Source organism: Homarus americanus, unplaced genomic scaffold, assembly GCF_018991925.1.
Source record: "Homarus americanus isolate GMGI-L3 unplaced genomic scaffold, GMGI_Hamer_2.0 scaffold32929, whole genome shotgun sequence".
Taxonomy (NCBI): domain Eukaryota; kingdom Metazoa; phylum Arthropoda; class Malacostraca; order Decapoda; family Nephropidae; genus Homarus; species Homarus americanus.
In genome coordinates, this window is record NW_024737097.1 from 3,993,188 (window position 1) to 4,009,382 (window position 16,195).

General features: G+C 41.3%; 2 protein-coding genes across 2 annotated transcripts; both read left to right on the plus strand.

The window, feature by feature from the left end:
- Nucleotides 1-2,228: 2,228 nt before the first annotated feature.
- On the plus strand, nucleotides 2,229-6,631 carry LOC121873363 (solute carrier organic anion transporter family member 74D-like). Its single transcript, XM_042376915.1, has 5 exons — nucleotides 2,229-2,494; nucleotides 5,153-5,395; nucleotides 5,513-5,670; nucleotides 5,915-6,064; nucleotides 6,573-6,631. Exons 2-5 carry the CDS (start codon nucleotides 5,214-5,216, stop codon nucleotides 6,629-6,631), a joined length of 549 nt encoding a protein of 182 aa, XP_042232849.1. The 5' UTR covers nucleotides 2,229-2,494; nucleotides 5,153-5,213.
- Nucleotides 6,629-11,283, plus strand: LOC121873087 (solute carrier organic anion transporter family member 74D-like). Its single transcript, XM_042376396.1, has 11 exons — nucleotides 6,629-6,828; nucleotides 6,943-7,026; nucleotides 7,163-7,258; nucleotides 7,532-7,637; nucleotides 8,118-8,542; nucleotides 8,730-8,894; nucleotides 9,232-9,430; nucleotides 9,686-9,862; nucleotides 10,162-10,302; nucleotides 10,430-10,606; nucleotides 10,746-11,283. The coding sequence occupies exons 1-11, from the start codon at nucleotides 6,798-6,800 to the stop codon at nucleotides 11,212-11,214; spliced, it is 2,070 nt and encodes a 689-aa protein (XP_042232330.1). The 5' UTR covers nucleotides 6,629-6,797; the 3' UTR covers nucleotides 11,215-11,283.
- The last annotated feature ends 4,912 nt before the right edge of the window (nucleotides 11,284-16,195 follow it).

A 16,195-nucleotide genomic window follows, 5' to 3' on the forward strand; every position in this document is an offset into this window, starting at 1 on the left:
CTATATTTAAACATGAAATGTGATTGTATGGTTTCCCCGTCTACCTTCAATGATCGACCACTTCCTTGGGACAGATCGGCAGTGTGCCTCCATTTTCCACACATTTTCATTAACTATAAAGAGTTCTCTATAAACTTCGTAAAAACACTTAGGAACATAATACTGAATACTATGTTAATTAAAATAAACATACTCATGAAATCTGGATAAAATACTATTCAGCATTACTCAAGACAAGAGTCCAGATAGATTGAATGCAAACCATTAGAGAAATCATCAAGAACGAAATCTTTGAGCACAATGAAGAGGATGAGTGGCTGTCCTGTACAACACGTCTTTCCACTAAATGTCAGTTAAAAGGATGAGTCTCCGCCACATGTTACTTGTGCATCATTATTGTGTTCGGCGCCTCACACGGGAGCTACTCTGCGCCTTCAAAAACATTATTTTTTTCTAAGACTTTTCTGATTATAGTTAAACACTAAAATACTAATACATTATACAGATCACCTGAAGTATCTCCACCATACCGCTAACCTAACCTGTCTTAAACCTAATCTAGCCTCATCTACCCAAATGCTGTTAGGGGTGGTTAATCTTTCGGTGAAGTTAGAGGGGATGGAGATTCTTCACGTGATCCCATTATACTCTAAACACTAGCAAGTACTATATTCGTCTCCTGCTAATATTAGGCAGATAGAGTACATAGACTTAACTGAGCACGCGGCAAAGATTATGGAGAGAGACGCATTGGTCCGTGGGAAAGACTTGTACTACAGGAGGCGGTGGACTTGGCTAAACAAACCTAACTGACGCTGGCATTCCCACTTTTATTTATTATTTCACCATTTACCAACTCGCTAGCTGTTTGGGCGGTTGGTCTGTTCTTTGTTACTTTGTCATGAACTGTATTGTCTTGTGTTAGTACAGGAGGAAACCGGAGTACCTGGAGAAAACCTGCCTCGCTGGATAACAACACCTTTCTCGCATCTATACTTGGTTGTAGTTTGAACCCAACACACAAGCTGGTCAAATTCTCGGGGTTCGTGGTCCAAGATAGGAGACACGACTTTTGTGGGCGACTGTACTGGTTTAAATAGCGCTAAAAATACAGAGCAATATGCATTTTTTCTCAGTAATCTTGGCGGTAACCTCGACATTCGCAATTCACAGTATTAGAGCGTATTACTGCATCATGAGTGCACCACGGCCTTGATACAGACAGCAGTTTTGAGGTGGGTGTATAACTTTATGTTTCCGGTCACCTTGGTCTATATACACGATAAAGCAAAACAATTTCTGCTACACGTTTGCAGGTTCTATGGTGACGTCATTGTGAAGTTATTTCACCTAACGATTAAACACCCTAATACTAATCTAATCTAACCTAACCCAATGTAAACTTTTAATCATTGTAAAGTTATATAATGTTCATAGACAGTGCAGGCAAGTTCACCTCGGGGCACAACTAACTTCCAACAGTTACCAACTAAAAATTTATATTTAATCGTCTTGTGACACCTGTAAAATAAAAAATTGGTAGCGTGTGTAAGTCATGGAGCAGAAACACACACACACACACACACACACACATAAAACAGGAGTCAATGAACTTAACGCTTTTATTTTTACGATTCCATGATTTCTTTCGTGTAACACATGATTCATTTGTTAAAAACACTATTTAACAAAACGAATTTCAACCTTAAGAGGAATTTTCCCCGAGATATGGTACTACTGACGAAGACAACGGGAGAACAGTAGCGACCATGGATCTGCAGTAGTGCATCCTGTTGAGATCACCATTTTCTATGATAGGATATACTGTAATTTATTTAGGAGACTTAATTATTCATTTCTACCACTCATCACAATACCACTTTACCAGTTGTTCGGGCGGTAGATCAGTTCTTTGTTACATCTTCATTGTTAATACAGGAGCCGAGGAAACTGCTGCCCGTCAAGAAAGCTTCTCAGTGTCATATTTGTTAGTCATATCTGTCCCTGGCTGGGGATCGAACCTGGGACAATAGTAAGGCATGCTATTCATTCAGTTATTTGCCATTGTATTTACCTATACAACACTGCAGTATACAGTGTATGAGTTTCCCTGGCAAATTTCCTCCGGCAGCTTCACGCATGCGCAGTGTCACCGCTCTGTTTGCGGCGGGTGTTCAACATGGTTTGCTGGCTCTCCTAGTGTATCAGTCATTGTGTCTCCACTCCCCAACTCAGTCGACACTAGGTGTTACTTTCCTTAATCAAAACCATTTTTCCTCCGGGGAGTAAATTAACAAGTGGCAAAGATGATACACAATGTCGCTTGAGTGCTAAAACAATAACTATCATTTTAAATTCATCGCAAACAACGTGATTGATTACTAAAAACAACTAAAAGAAGTTTGATAAATATTACTTTTAATTATCTATAGTATAAGGTGTCAAGAATCGCCCGTGGAGTACAGTGTGACGAATAGGCGAGCATCGTCAGGAGGTAGGTAATGTTTTCATCTCGGCCAGCACACACACCCACACACACACACACACACACACACTAAATCAAATCACCTGTACCTTTATCCCTAATAATCACCAACAGTATATCATATATATATATATATATATATATATATATATATATATATATATATATATATATATATATATATATATATATATATATATATATATATATATAAGTTTTGAAAGGCCAAAGTATATTCATATTAAAGTGTATACAAGGATTTATATATGTACAAACTAGATCATATTTGTTCAGACATTTGTACGTAGTTTCATGAACGTGCTTGAATATACATTGTACTAGGACAGCTCAATAATTTTCATATCAATATATTTTGAACTAACTTACGAAATTTACTATCTGAATGAAACAGTGAGATAAGCCTGTCTGTTTGAATGATGATAATGGTGGTGTAAGTAAATGGCCTACATACATATACTAATACCCCATACCTTTACATCTAGCCAAATAAACTACACATTTATCACTACTCATAGTCGGTGACCTTGTATAACATAAGGTGACCACAGCGTAAAAAATCTCTGGACCCATGTTGTAATATAGCCTCAATCTATCTTCTGAGGTTGACACAGCGCCCTGAGGCTACACAGAAGGGAGGTGGTGGTGGAGGTAAAGGGATCGTTGCTATAAACCATTACATGTTGAAATATGATTTATGGTGTTTACCTCTGAGATGCCTGATACTTTTTTTTATGAGAGTTATGTAGAGCAATGGATTGTGATACATGTGTGTGTGTGTGTGTGTGTGTAACTGTGTGTGACTCAATCCAGCATGGATAATAAATGAAAAAATAACAACACATACATGTATTCAGTAATATAATAATAAAAAAGTGACTTTAATTTTACGGAATAATATTGAAGGTTAGAAATAATAATGTGGGATTTATTCACAAGGGCGCAACTGCGTGTGTGATGTTACTATCGTCTACTTGTTCATAACCTTAATTACATAAACAATAATGAGTGTTCGTCGCTCTGGTAAAGTAGTTCGTGACGTAACTTTCTGTAACCACGATCCTGTGATTGATGGCATATATATCTCTATACTGTAATTCACCCCTATAGTCGCGTTACGGTACACGTGAGAGGGTGGTTGTGGTTGTTGTGGGAATGATCACGGTTAAAGTAGTAGTAGAATTATCAATTTATCATCAGTCATTAATTATATTATAATTATTTATTGCTATTATCATCCTAATCATAATAATCATACACAGTTACATTAGCGTCACAATAACAGACGCCCTGAGCCGTGACCAGCGCTACCACAAGCCCTGGCGACGAAATCCCCAACTAGGCGGAAGGCACACGCGCGCCCACTGGAGGGTAAACATGGTGGGTTTGGCCGCTCATCACTCTTGTTATTCAGCCCGTGTTACTGGTCGCGCCCAGTGAGTGCACTACGTGACTTGTGCCGCCCTACAACTGGCAAATATAATCCGTCCTCCTTTCTATCATTCTGCCTGAAGCATACCGTCGTTTGATCCTAAAAAAGGTCGCTTAACTGCTGATCCTTTGCGTAACCCAGACTGCCAAGTGATACTAAGTTGGACTTGTTTAATATTGTTATTTATTCCGACATATAACAGTAAACTCCATACACTTGATGGTGATTAAGTGAATGAGCGGCGAAGAGTGAGGGAGTGTATGTGCAGGAAGTGTGGTTTGAGGGTTAGATTGTGGTTCATAGCTGTGTGTCGCAACCCTGCCACCGTCCCTACGTCATCACCAGGGGGCGCTAAACAGGGAGCTTCAAATTTTCATGCCGATAACATCCGATACTTCTGTTACTACCGTTTATTATAACCTCTTTACTGTATCTTCAGAGAAAACCTCCAGCTTCAACAAAATATCTGAGATGTTATTTCACTGTATCCCATATTACAAAAAAAACTGCTGTCTTATTTCCATACTGTATCTTCTAATGACTATAAACAGTATATATATGATCCTTGGTATCTACAAAACTTCAGTAAGATCATCCGTCAATATGGCCAACATCACTATATACTAGATTACAGAAAACAAAAAATAAAAATAAAATCCCGTAAAGCATAAAACTTTCAACACCAATCCTTGGCTTGTCACACTGAGCGTCTCTCGGTGGATAATAAATTTCACTCACCTGAAAGTTCCGTAATAAAAAAATTGCTTCTCTTTTTATTTATATCGCGGTGATCTATTATCTGTATCGGTTAATTAGTATCTCTCTCTCTCTCTCTCGTGTGAATTCGTAGGGGGATTTAAACGGGTAAAAGAGGGCGTGGTGCGGGAGCAAACTAACTCAAGCGACCACCAACACCTGGATTCTCTCTTTCCTCACTCACGCCCTTCCGTTCTCTCACCTCCCATATTTCGCAGTCTTTGTCTCCCACTAAATAATGGGCTGTGATTCTTCCTACCATAACAGCGCCATCGCTAGCCATCATCTGCGCCTGGCGATAATTCTACTTAGTCTACTGTATATCCGGTACTGACGCGGACTGTGCTGGGAAGTTACATACAGTGTATTTCATCTTTTATTATTGCCTGTTAATTGATGTTTTAATGTTTAATGAATAGTAGACAACATCACTACTACAGTACTATTATTATACGTTACAGTGTAGGGCGGTAGAGGAGCGGACGTCACCAACAACAACAAGAGGATGGTGATGGTGTCAAGATGAACCACGACGACCATTACCACCACCACCAGCAGCAGGAGGGAACACCACATCAAGGAGCACCACAGAACCACCATGGAGCACCACAGAGCCACCTGGGAGCACCACATACCCAAGGCAACATCCACTCAAAAGACCCAAAGTGTGGGATCCTTAACCAGTACCAGAGATGTTTACGAAGGTAGGTGTGTGTATATATGTATGTGTGTGTGTGTGTGTGTGTGTAAAAATATGATACAAAAAACCCAGACATTGATATTAGGAGCCATTAAAAACCGTATCGTGTCCCCCCTGGCAGGTTGTGTGGTCCTGGGGGGTTCTTGGTGATCTACTGTCTACAGCAGGTGGTGGGGGGCGGGGCCACTACCTACCTGGCCGCTTCCACCACCCACCTACACCGCCACCTACGACTGTCACACAGGCACCTCGCTGCTGTACTACTCCTTCGTGACTTGGGTAAGCTGACGTAGTAGAAGTTCGGGGAAAGGGAGAGAATGGAGAGAATGGGGGAGAATAGGAGAGAAGGGGGATAATGCGATAGAGGGAGAGAATGGGATAGGAGGAGAGAAGGGAGATACAAAGGGATAGAGGGAGAAAACAGAGGAAAGATAATGAGAGGGAAAAGTGGGAAAGAGAGTTGGTGGAGTGGGAGTGAAATATAATGTTGATTGACCCCTCTCATCCCCCCCCCCCTCTGTAGGTCCGGTGTTGACGGGCGTGGTGCTGAGCCAGTTGGGTGGGCGTGGTCATCGTCCCAGGTGGGTGGCTGCCGGCCAGTTGCTCGCCGCCCTCGCCACCTTTGCCACCCTCGCCACCGTGTTCACCCACCCGCCACCACCGTCACCCGCAGGTGAGTACTCGATCTCCCCTTTCCCAGTAATTATAATGGGTGATGTAGGTAAACAAACAGTCCATAATAGATGACGTAGGTAAACAAACAGTCCATAACAGATGACGTAGGTAAACAAACAGTCCATAATAGATGACGTAGGTAAACAAACAGTCCATAATAGATGACGTAGGTAAACAAACAGTCCATAACAGATGACGTAGGTAAACAAACAGTCCATAATAGATGACGTAGGTAAACAAACAGTCCATAACAGATGACGTAGGTAAACAAACAGTCCATAACAGATGACGTAGGTAAACAAACAGTCCATAACAGATGACGTAGGTAAACAAACAGTCCATAATAAATGACGTAGGTAAACAAACAGTCCATAATAGATGACGTAGGTAAACAAACAGTCCATAATAGATGACGTAGGTAAACAAACAGTCCATAATAGATGACGTAGGTAAACAAACAAGTGTAGGTGTATTAAGAAACAATAACAAGTGAAGGTCGTACACAGAGTGGATGGACAGCAGCAGTAGCAACATGGTGGGAGGTAAACAAACAGTCCTTCTGTGATGTGGAACGTTTGGTGGCCCTGGCAAGCACCACCACTGTCACCACCTTCCAGTTATCCTCCAACAGTGACACCAACAACACCTCCTCCTCCTCCTCCTTCAGCCTCCACACCGCCACCCCCCAGCCTGCCTCTGCCTCCTGTCATCCCGCACATAATCTGGTAGTGATGGTGTGGCTCCTTGCCTCTATACTCAATGGTAAGTGTAGTGTGTGTGTGTGTGTGTGTGTGTGTGTGTGTGTGTGTGTGTGTGTACAATATATGATAGTACAACATAAAAATACTAGTTGTGTTATTACCAAAATATTTACAGGTGTGGGCAGTTCCGTCATCTTTACCATAGGAATACCATACCTGGACGATGCCATCAACAAACATGACTCACCACTCTATCTCGGTATGTTTTATTACATATAGTACAATGTAATGGTTATATAATAATTCTCTGTGGGTGTACAGTACTCCATATATACCTGTACTGTCTATGTAAACTGTATACCTGGATGTCTATATAAATATCTAATTACGGTCAGCTGTCATCATCTCCACGGGTGTGTTTAGTCCTCTGGTCGGCCTCTCTCTGTCAGCCCTTACCTTCAACATTCACGTCTACCCGGGCCACTATCCAGGTCAGTAGTAGTAGTAGTAGAGGTATTATCATTATAACTAACAAATGATATTTTAGATGAACTGTATCCCCTGTCTAAATATATTCCCGTAGTTTTTAAAATAATTCCCTATAGTTCTAGATATATATGTACCCTTGTTAAATAATACCTCCTAAATTCTAGATCCATATACAGTATAGTAATAATTTTCAAGAACTGATTGTGTTAAGTTCTCATAAAAGTCATTAACTATATAGTACCTGTGTTAATATGTATATGATGTGTATGTGACAGGTATGGGTGTCGGGGAGCAGGGCTGGGTAGGAGCTTGGTGGATTGGTCAGCTTGGGTTTGCTTTGGTGATGCTGACCTTAGGCTGCGTCCTACTCACGTATCCCAGGTAGGTAAGATGATCTAATTAACTCCAGGTAGGTAAGATGATCTAATTAACACCAGGTAGGTAAGATGATCTAATTAACACCAGGTAGGTAAGATGATCTAATTAACTCCAGGTAGGTAACATGATCTAATTAACTCCAGGTAGGTAAGATGATCTAATTAACTCCAGGTAGGTAAGATGATCTAATTAACTCCAGGTAGGTAACATGATCTAATTAACTCCAGGTAGGTAAGATGATCTAATTAACTCCAGGTAGGTAAGATGATCTAATTAACTCCAGGTAGATGAGTTATGTAGTGTATGCTGACCTTTTTAATTCCTAGGGGTATGTGTGAGAAGGGAAGACAGGTAAGTTAAGTGTGTGTGTGTGTGTGTGTGTGTGTGTGTGTGTGTGTGTGTGTGTGAAACCAATTGAAAACCTGTTTGGTGAATTTACCGACTATTAATAATATTATTGTAATGAAGATTTGTGTGCAACAGGACACTAGGGAAGGCGACCACCGACACACAACACAGGCCAAGGAGCAGGATGACCACGACCACAGACATAGATGTGACGGTGGCAGAGATGGTGAGTACATCAGTGGTGCCTTGTGACCCCCCGCCACACACCACCCACACACACTACCCCCCTCCAGCCCCAAGCAATAATAATGATGAAGCACCTGAAGTCACAGACGAGGAGTATAGTATAGAGGAGATAGATCCTGTAGGAGGGTACGCGATGGATGAGAGAGACAGCGGGTACTCCATGGAAGAACTGGAGAACGGGGACGTGAGTGACGAGAGGCTCAGTCACTGTGTGGTGGAGGAAGGCAGCACACACACCCAACACAGGACCTTGGACCAGGATGTACCCAACAACACTGACGTCAAGTCGAAGGAAATTATATTTGGACTCAAAGGTAAGTTGTCAATTGTGATAAGTGCTTCCTGAAGATGGTAGCACTTGTAGGTAGTTCAGAAAACCTTCCGGTGCTGTTTAGATGTAAGATTACTGTATCTAACGTGATGATGACTAACCCAGACAAACATGGAAACGGCTATAAAACAATGGAGGAGAATGTACCTGAGAACTTGTGGTCATTACAGAGGTGTGGTCGACCCTTGTGAGACTGTTGAGGAACAAGGTGGTTGTGTACACCGTCTGCAGTGACTTCTTCCTGGTGCTGGCCACCTCCGCTGTCGTTGTTTGGCTGCCCAAGTACATCCATCATCAGTTCAGGGTCACCCAGACTAACTCCTCCTTCTACACCGGTCAGTGGGATCACTTTAAGTCTCCTGGAAACATTTGACCTCACTTAAGATATTTTGGGTCACTCAGAATCACTGTAAGTTATTCAGAATCAGTTAAGATTACCAGTTCTCCTGAAACTACTTAACACCACAATAGTACAGGTTCTCAATAGGTGTTAGAGATTCAACCATTATTTCTATATACAAAATCCTGTAATAGAGGCAGATGAAACACCAGCCACAGTGTCCGGCTGGACACACGAGAGGTAATGATCTCAAGCTAACAAACTCAAACAATTAGTTCAGTATAAAGACAAAAGTGATCAGAGTGAAGGTGTACTAAGTGTGTCTGCTTCAGGTATCTGTGGGACATCTTCAGCCATCGTGGGTGTAGGTGTGGGCGGGGTGTGGGTGAGGCGGTGCCGCCCGCGAGCCAAGACACTAGCCCTGGTGATGGCTGCTTGTATGGCTCTCCAGGCCGCTTGCCTCCTACCACTGACCTTTGTGTCCTGTGGCTTCGATGATGATCACCCGGGTGTGTTGACCCCTGACCTCAGGTAAGACCTTCCTGGGAGTAGCGTTTTTGTGTCGAGAAAGGTTGAGTCTGTGTGGGGTGTGTCACACGTGTTAGTGTCTTATGTTGACATACTGTGGGCAACGAGGATGTGAGTCAAGTAGTGTAATGTGAGTTTGACTTAAGCAAAATGTATATGGAATATTACAGTGTAAACCATCCTAATACTGTATCATATGTTTTAGTAGTGAATAAGATCCAACTGATTGTGTGACTGTAACTAGAGGGTTTGTTACAGAAGTATAGAGCTTCACCGTGGGTGTAGTGAGGGGTGTAGGTGTGTAGCCGCCAAAGTATCACCAGTGTGTGTACAGGACGGACCCATCACACTCTCCTATTACTCCCCATGTCATGCTGGGTGTCCTCCTCCTTCCCCTCACACCATCACCCACCGTAACACCTTCGTAAACTGCACGTTAGTACCTGTTATCTTTGTTATCACCACTCACCTTACCTGTCAACACAACACAAGACCAAGCAAAATAACATCCACAATATACAACATGTTTTGGTCTGTTACTAAGAGAAGCAGTTCAGTTACCACCTCATACACATCGTCAAAGTTCTCCCTGAAGTATATAAACACACGTGGGGGAAATAAACACGAAGACAAGCTAATATCATATATACTGTATAATATAAATAGGAAAATATACTGTGTGTGTGTGTGTTCGTTTTTTGTACACGCCTCACATAGTATTCCGTGTACGTCAGGTGTGGGAGCGCAGCGGCTAAGGTGAGTGAGGGATACTGTCGCCACACCTGCCCCTCCTTCATGCTGTACAACGTGGTCACCTGTATCACCAAGTCCCTCCTCCCAGCGGTGGTCATCGGCAGCCTCCTCATCACCCTCAGGTACCTTACTCATCACGTGTGTTGTAATGTCTTGTATTCCATGTTTTCTGGTTTGGTGTTCCTGTGTTTTAAATGTTTCTCCTGTTTTATGAGATGATTACTTACATTCATCATTACGGTGTGTCAGGTGTGTAGCCATGCAGGACAAGCCAGCCGTATTAGGTATTAAGAGCACAGTCATGTCCCTGGCAGCCATGACCAGTCCATTTGTGGTGGACACTATAATGGATTCCTCTTGTCTGATGTGGGAGGTAGCATGTGGCGCCCAGACCTCCTGTTCCCTCTACAACACCACTGACTTCAGGTGAGTTACGAGAGGCACCAGTTAGGAATGTTTCCCCCATAACTATTACATCAGAGAGGAGTTAAGGATATCGCACCAGTAATTAAAGTCTCATTATCACACAGACCTAAGGCACTGACACCGCTCCATCACCCCACAGGTACAAATTCCACGGACTGGCCTGCGTAGTCTTCGTTCTAAGTACCTTCTTCACCCTGCTGGTCTCAAAACAGGTTAAACATCTCGAACTCTTGGAGGAGACACATTACAACTTGCCGTCTTTCTCTTTCTTTGACGGTGGAACGAGAAACAGTCCAACCATCAGGAGAAGTTTCCGTAAAATGTCGAGGCTAGCGGCAGGTAGAAGGTCCTCTGGTAAATGGAAGGTCCCCACGATGAACCACACTCACACAGGAGATGACGGTAGAGATAGGGAGCTTACACAACAAGAAAAGGGTGTGAGAGATGAAGGAAGTGTGAGAGATGAAGGAAGTGTGAGAGATGAAGGAAGTATGAGAGATGGTGTGAGAGATGAAGGAAGTATGAGAGATGAAGAGGTCCAGAACGTAGAGCCTGTGATCATGTATTCTATTCTGCCGTCGATGGTGATGAAGACTACAGGTGTATAGTTGTCTGAAATGGACACAACAGAAATTAGAATAAGATTTTTTTTTTACAACCAAAGATGTATAATGACCCCCCCCCCTACTCCCTGAATCCGCCCCTGAAATACACCACACAGCTTCTTCGTATAAACCTCTCTCTACAGTGACCCTGAAACATCCCTTCTAACTTTATCGTTTGTAAATAACTCATACGTGTGAATTCATTTGGATAAACCATTCTCAAGATATCCACCGTTAAACATAATGTGCTGGGCGAGGTATAAACAATCTAATAGAAATTATAGTGTCCGAGTATTAACAAGGGAATGTGTATGTTACTTTAGGCTTCACTACAGTAGATGGTGTGGTACATAAGAACATAAGGAGTCTGCAATAGGTCGGTTGGCCTGTGCATGGCAGCTCCTCCATTCTTATGTTCTTATGTGAAGAGATGTAAAAGAGGTAACATTAGTATTGTTATAAGTTTATTTTTAAGTTTGTGTGAAAAAATAGACCGTAAAGGAGAGAGAAAGAGTAAGTTGCCACACTGCCTCAGGTAACTGGCAGTGGTGTGGGAGTCTAAGTGAGTGACACAATTATAATAATAATAATAATTAACGGTTTATTGAAAGAGCATGGCAACCGGAAGGCTGAAAATATACAATTGCATAATTGGGGAATGGGTCTCTTGATATACAAATGATATACAAGTAACCTAAGTGATACAAATATGATATATAATAATGTGTTGATAATTTTTACAATGGTTGGGACTGGGCTGTTCTTATAGCAATCGGTTCGTGCTCGTATGGGATGCGGTTGGGCAGGTGTGTGGCCACGTGGCCAGGACAGTAGCTTGGGGCAGTTCAGGTGTGCTCCATCCGTCAGGTTAGGTCAGGTCAGGTTAGGTTAGGTTAGGTCAGGTTAGATCAGATCCAGCCACACTCAGTATTGCTGTGCTTTTGTGCTTTTCCTTCGAGTTGAAATTGCCACTTTTGTATATCACTTGTGGGTTGATCATAATACGTCTGCCGTCTTTAGATTATTTTATCATTTCTTGTATCAATATCTATTAATAAATATGACTAAAGAGAAAGTACAGTCTCTCAAACTATAATTTCTTTAATCGTCAATGTACTAATGTAATTACTAACCTTATGGGCTAAAAGATCTTTGTTGTTGAAGCGCAGAGATGTGTTTGATAGAACATAATAAGAAACAAACTAGAGTTGATATGAGTACAAGTTGGGGGTCAATTTGTTCGGTTGATCTGGAGCTAAATACAGTCCTCACTAAAGGTCTGAAACATAGACAACTTCAAGTAAACACATGTCAGTAAGCAGCTCTGATAAAAATTCTAATGTAGGTGGGAAGCCAGAGGAATAAAGGGGTGGGGTCAGGTAAAAAAAGTTGCCAACTAGGATTATCACCGAGCCGATATAAAACTACCTCTCCTATGAGTAGCCCAGCTGTCCAGTAGTACCAGTACCCAAGCCACTACCAAGTTCCTACCTGCTGAACCCTAACTTGGTTACTTACCTGGTACCACACTACCAGTAGCTGGTCAGCTTTCAAAGAGAGAGGGAGTGTATCACAATTTGCGTGTCTTGTCCAGTGTTTTCCGAAAATTCTCCGCTCATAGCTGCTCTATCTTCCTCGTATTGTTTGCATCATGGGTAGACTTAGTAAAACCCAGATAAGACAGCGTCAACTACTTGCATATGCAAGAAAGACCCGACAAGAGAAGAGAAAGGAAAGAACACGTGGTAGCCAGGCGCCCCTGCCTCCTGCTCCCCCACCACCTCAGCCTGGGCCTTCTAACGCTTCTCCCTCCCGTCCACTAACAAGTGCAGAAAAGAGAAAAAAACGCACTTTTGGTAAATCTGAAGGAATTATATCATTAAGTGAGTTTGTACTGGTGCAGAAAGAGTGCATTTTCAATATTGCGAAGCACGTGCAGTGTGATAAGTGTGGAAAGAAACAGACTGGATGTAAATTTTCTCATCATCGGGCACACACAGGTGTAAAGCTTATCTGTCGTGTGTGTACTGCAGTGATTATTGATAATGTCAAGGACATTAAGTAGCAGTTGAATAATATGCATATTGTGACAATAATAATGGTTTATTTAGTTATGTTGCTGGGGGGTGGGTTTAGTGCTGTGGACTGTTGAGAATATACTCCACTTTACACAAACAACTTAGATATAAAAAATTTATTACATCACAAGCCATTGACAATGCTTAGGACATCTTAAGAGAGGAGTTGTGTTACAGTAATAGTTTTATATAGAACTGGGTCGTGGTCCTGACGAGAAAGGGGTGCTTGATATTGACAAAACATCTGATGGGTCATGGCTCACCGGGGTAGCATGACAAGTGGAAGGAACCCCCTATACCAGAGTAGTGTACACGTACCTAGAAAATATGGATGCCACGATGAATCAACCCATCAAGGAGAAAATTAGGAATAGAAGGCCGATATCGTCACAGCGCTTCACTTGTTTAGAAGAATATTTCTCAAAAGTAAGTTATTGACCTTGTCATTTCTCGGTTATTTTTAATTCGATTTTCATCATTCTTGTGTTATTTTAATTATCTTTGAATATACTATACCGCATTACAGGATGAATACAATAAGTTAACTCACCAATCTTTTATTTTTATTTATCATGCGCCCCCATATGAATTAGCGTAAAATGAATTAAAAAATAGAGGTGCGTAAATATCAGAATTAAGACAGTTCATTGTTTACATAAAGTACTTAGCTATAAATCCGTATAAACTTATTATGAGTCTTATACAATCGGAGTAATAGCGCATGAACTTTAGGCATTATCAATAATACTAATATATATATTTTTGTTTTTTTCAGGGACCCATCCCACATCTCAGGACTTAGATTTAAGTTCATTTATGTCTGTCAATAAATAATATCAAGCGCTACAACGTGTTTTCTTTATTCTCGCTATAATTCATCTGTTTACGACAAAGCGTGGCAGGTCCCTGATAATATCAAATGCCAACAGGCCTGTATACTGTAATGTCAAGGAGGGATACCAGTTGAGAGCAGCGGCTGGGGAGGTGTAGATCAAGGGCAAGTGAGGATGTAGTGAGAGAGGGTGTGAGTTTTGTAATACTGTATTAGTTTTAGTAATAGTGGAGTCTAACAATGGAGTATCCTTGGAGGAGCGTAATTTGCTTCCCCTCTGTTATGTAAACGTCATGCCCATTAGTGCTAATTGTAAACTGTTATTATTATTAATATTATTATTGTTATTATTTTATTATATTTTCGCTCACCAGGCCTTGATGTAGGTCATAAAATGACCTGTGGTCGGGTGGACTAATGCCCGTAAAATAAAATAAAAATGCTGATAACAATGCTCTCTTAGTGTCAGGTGAAGATCCAAATGATATAGCTAACGAGTTATCATCTGAAGTGGAGTCCTGCAAACATTTACTTTTACTTTTATCCTCTTCGCCACTGATCGGCCGCTTGGCGATCGGTCACGTCTCTGTTAAGGCGGCGTCACACTTGCATTTCTATTGTCAACTTTTTTCACGAATCGTCGGCGGTTTGTCAAATTGTCAGACCATCTGCACTGGCAACTCGTACGACAACCTAACAACTTACTTATACTTTTTTACTTACGTTTATCCTCTTCACCGCTGATCGGCCACGTCTCTGTTACTCACTGTTGGCAAGTACTGGGCATGAACCGGCTACTGGTGAACCTGCTCACACTCTGCCGGAGTCAACTTAACATCTTTAATTGATACTACAAATATTTATATAAATAAAGTAATTTCTACTTCAAATATAAACTTAAAATTATTATGAAGTCATTATTACTCTTCTCCCCAAGATTACTCATTATTATGTTTAATTTAGTGATTTCCAAAAGGTAAGAAAATGTCATTTGCTGTTCATATTTTGACGACGCGGGAAAAGCAACGACATGACGGAGCCAACAGATAAAATAATTTCCCCAGTATGGACACGCCTCTCCGAGGACTTCTTGGTGGACCAGATAAGGCAGCACCGCTGTCTCTGGGATCACCTTTTCATACACCATAAAAGGCTTATAATTGCTGCGTTTTCTTCGTCAGTTGGATTCATCTTGTTTGTTGACAGTTGTCGAAGGTAAACTCAGGCGAGTTAGTTCTAAACGCATGTGTGACGGTGAACAACAAAAAAGTTTGACGATTTTCTGAAGGTTGACAAAAAAAAAACGAAAAAATGCCAGTGTGACGCCGTCTTTACGCACTGTTGGCAAGTACTGGGCATGCACTGGCTCCCGAATGTATCTGTACCTGCTCCACTGTTGGTCAAGTCTGGTCTTGAAAGTTGAAACAGCTCACACTCGGTGCCGTCACAACATTCAAAATGGTAAATTAATTCATTGTAATGTGTGGGAATGAACCATCTCAAGTGTAGCCTCAGTGAAATACCTGGGACTAACCCTTGACTCTTGTTTGTCTGGTGAATTAATCGTAAGTAATATACTGTAGTTTAAAGTAATGTCAAAATAAAACTTCTCTAGAACTGCTCAATACCCCCTCAGCTGATGTCCACAGAACCCTATGCTTGGCGCTCATACGCCACGTGACTATTCTGCTCGCCGTAGTTCTGTACTGTATAGTAAAATCATGGATACATGCATTCAAATGACTTAAAAGTATTAATTTTTATATGAATAATTGGAAATGTCAGAAAATACAAAAGAAATCCTTGTGTTCATGAAATCCACCTAATACATGTGAATACTCGATAACTAATCAAATACAATACCTGAATACAGTACAGTACTCAATACTAAATACCCTAGCAGGTCTGGTGAAAACATGCAGTGTATTAATTACTATACTACAAGAAAAGTTATCACAGACCGTAATATAAAAGAAAAGTGTATTTTTTTTATCTTAGTGCACATTAAAATACAGTGAATATCGTATGCAGATTATCACTCATGTGAATTACAATAACCCGACCCACTACAAAT

Excerpts from the sequence above, each read along its gene's own strand:
- LOC121873363 (XM_042376915.1), top strand. The coding sequence starts at position 5,214 with ATGAACCACGACGACCATTACCACCACCACCAGCAGCAGGAGGGAACA. Across the intron at positions 5,396-5,512 it reads TACCAGAGATGTTTACGAAG|GTTGTGTGGTCCTGGGGGGT; the intron begins GTAGGTGTGTGT and ends CCCCCCTGGCAG. Across the intron at positions 5,671-5,914 it reads ACTACTCCTTCGTGACTTGG|GTCCGGTGTTGACGGGCGTG; the intron begins GTAAGCTGACGT and ends CCCCCTCTGTAG.
- LOC121873087 (XM_042376396.1), top strand. The coding sequence starts at position 6,798 with ATGGTGTGGCTCCTTGCCTCTATACTCAATG. Across the intron at positions 8,895-9,231 it reads TAACTCCTCCTTCTACACCG|GTATCTGTGGGACATCTTCA; the intron begins GTCAGTGGGATC and ends TGTCTGCTTCAG. Across the intron at positions 10,303-10,429 it reads AGCCTCCTCATCACCCTCAG|GTGTGTAGCCATGCAGGACA; the intron begins GTACCTTACTCA and ends ACGGTGTGTCAG.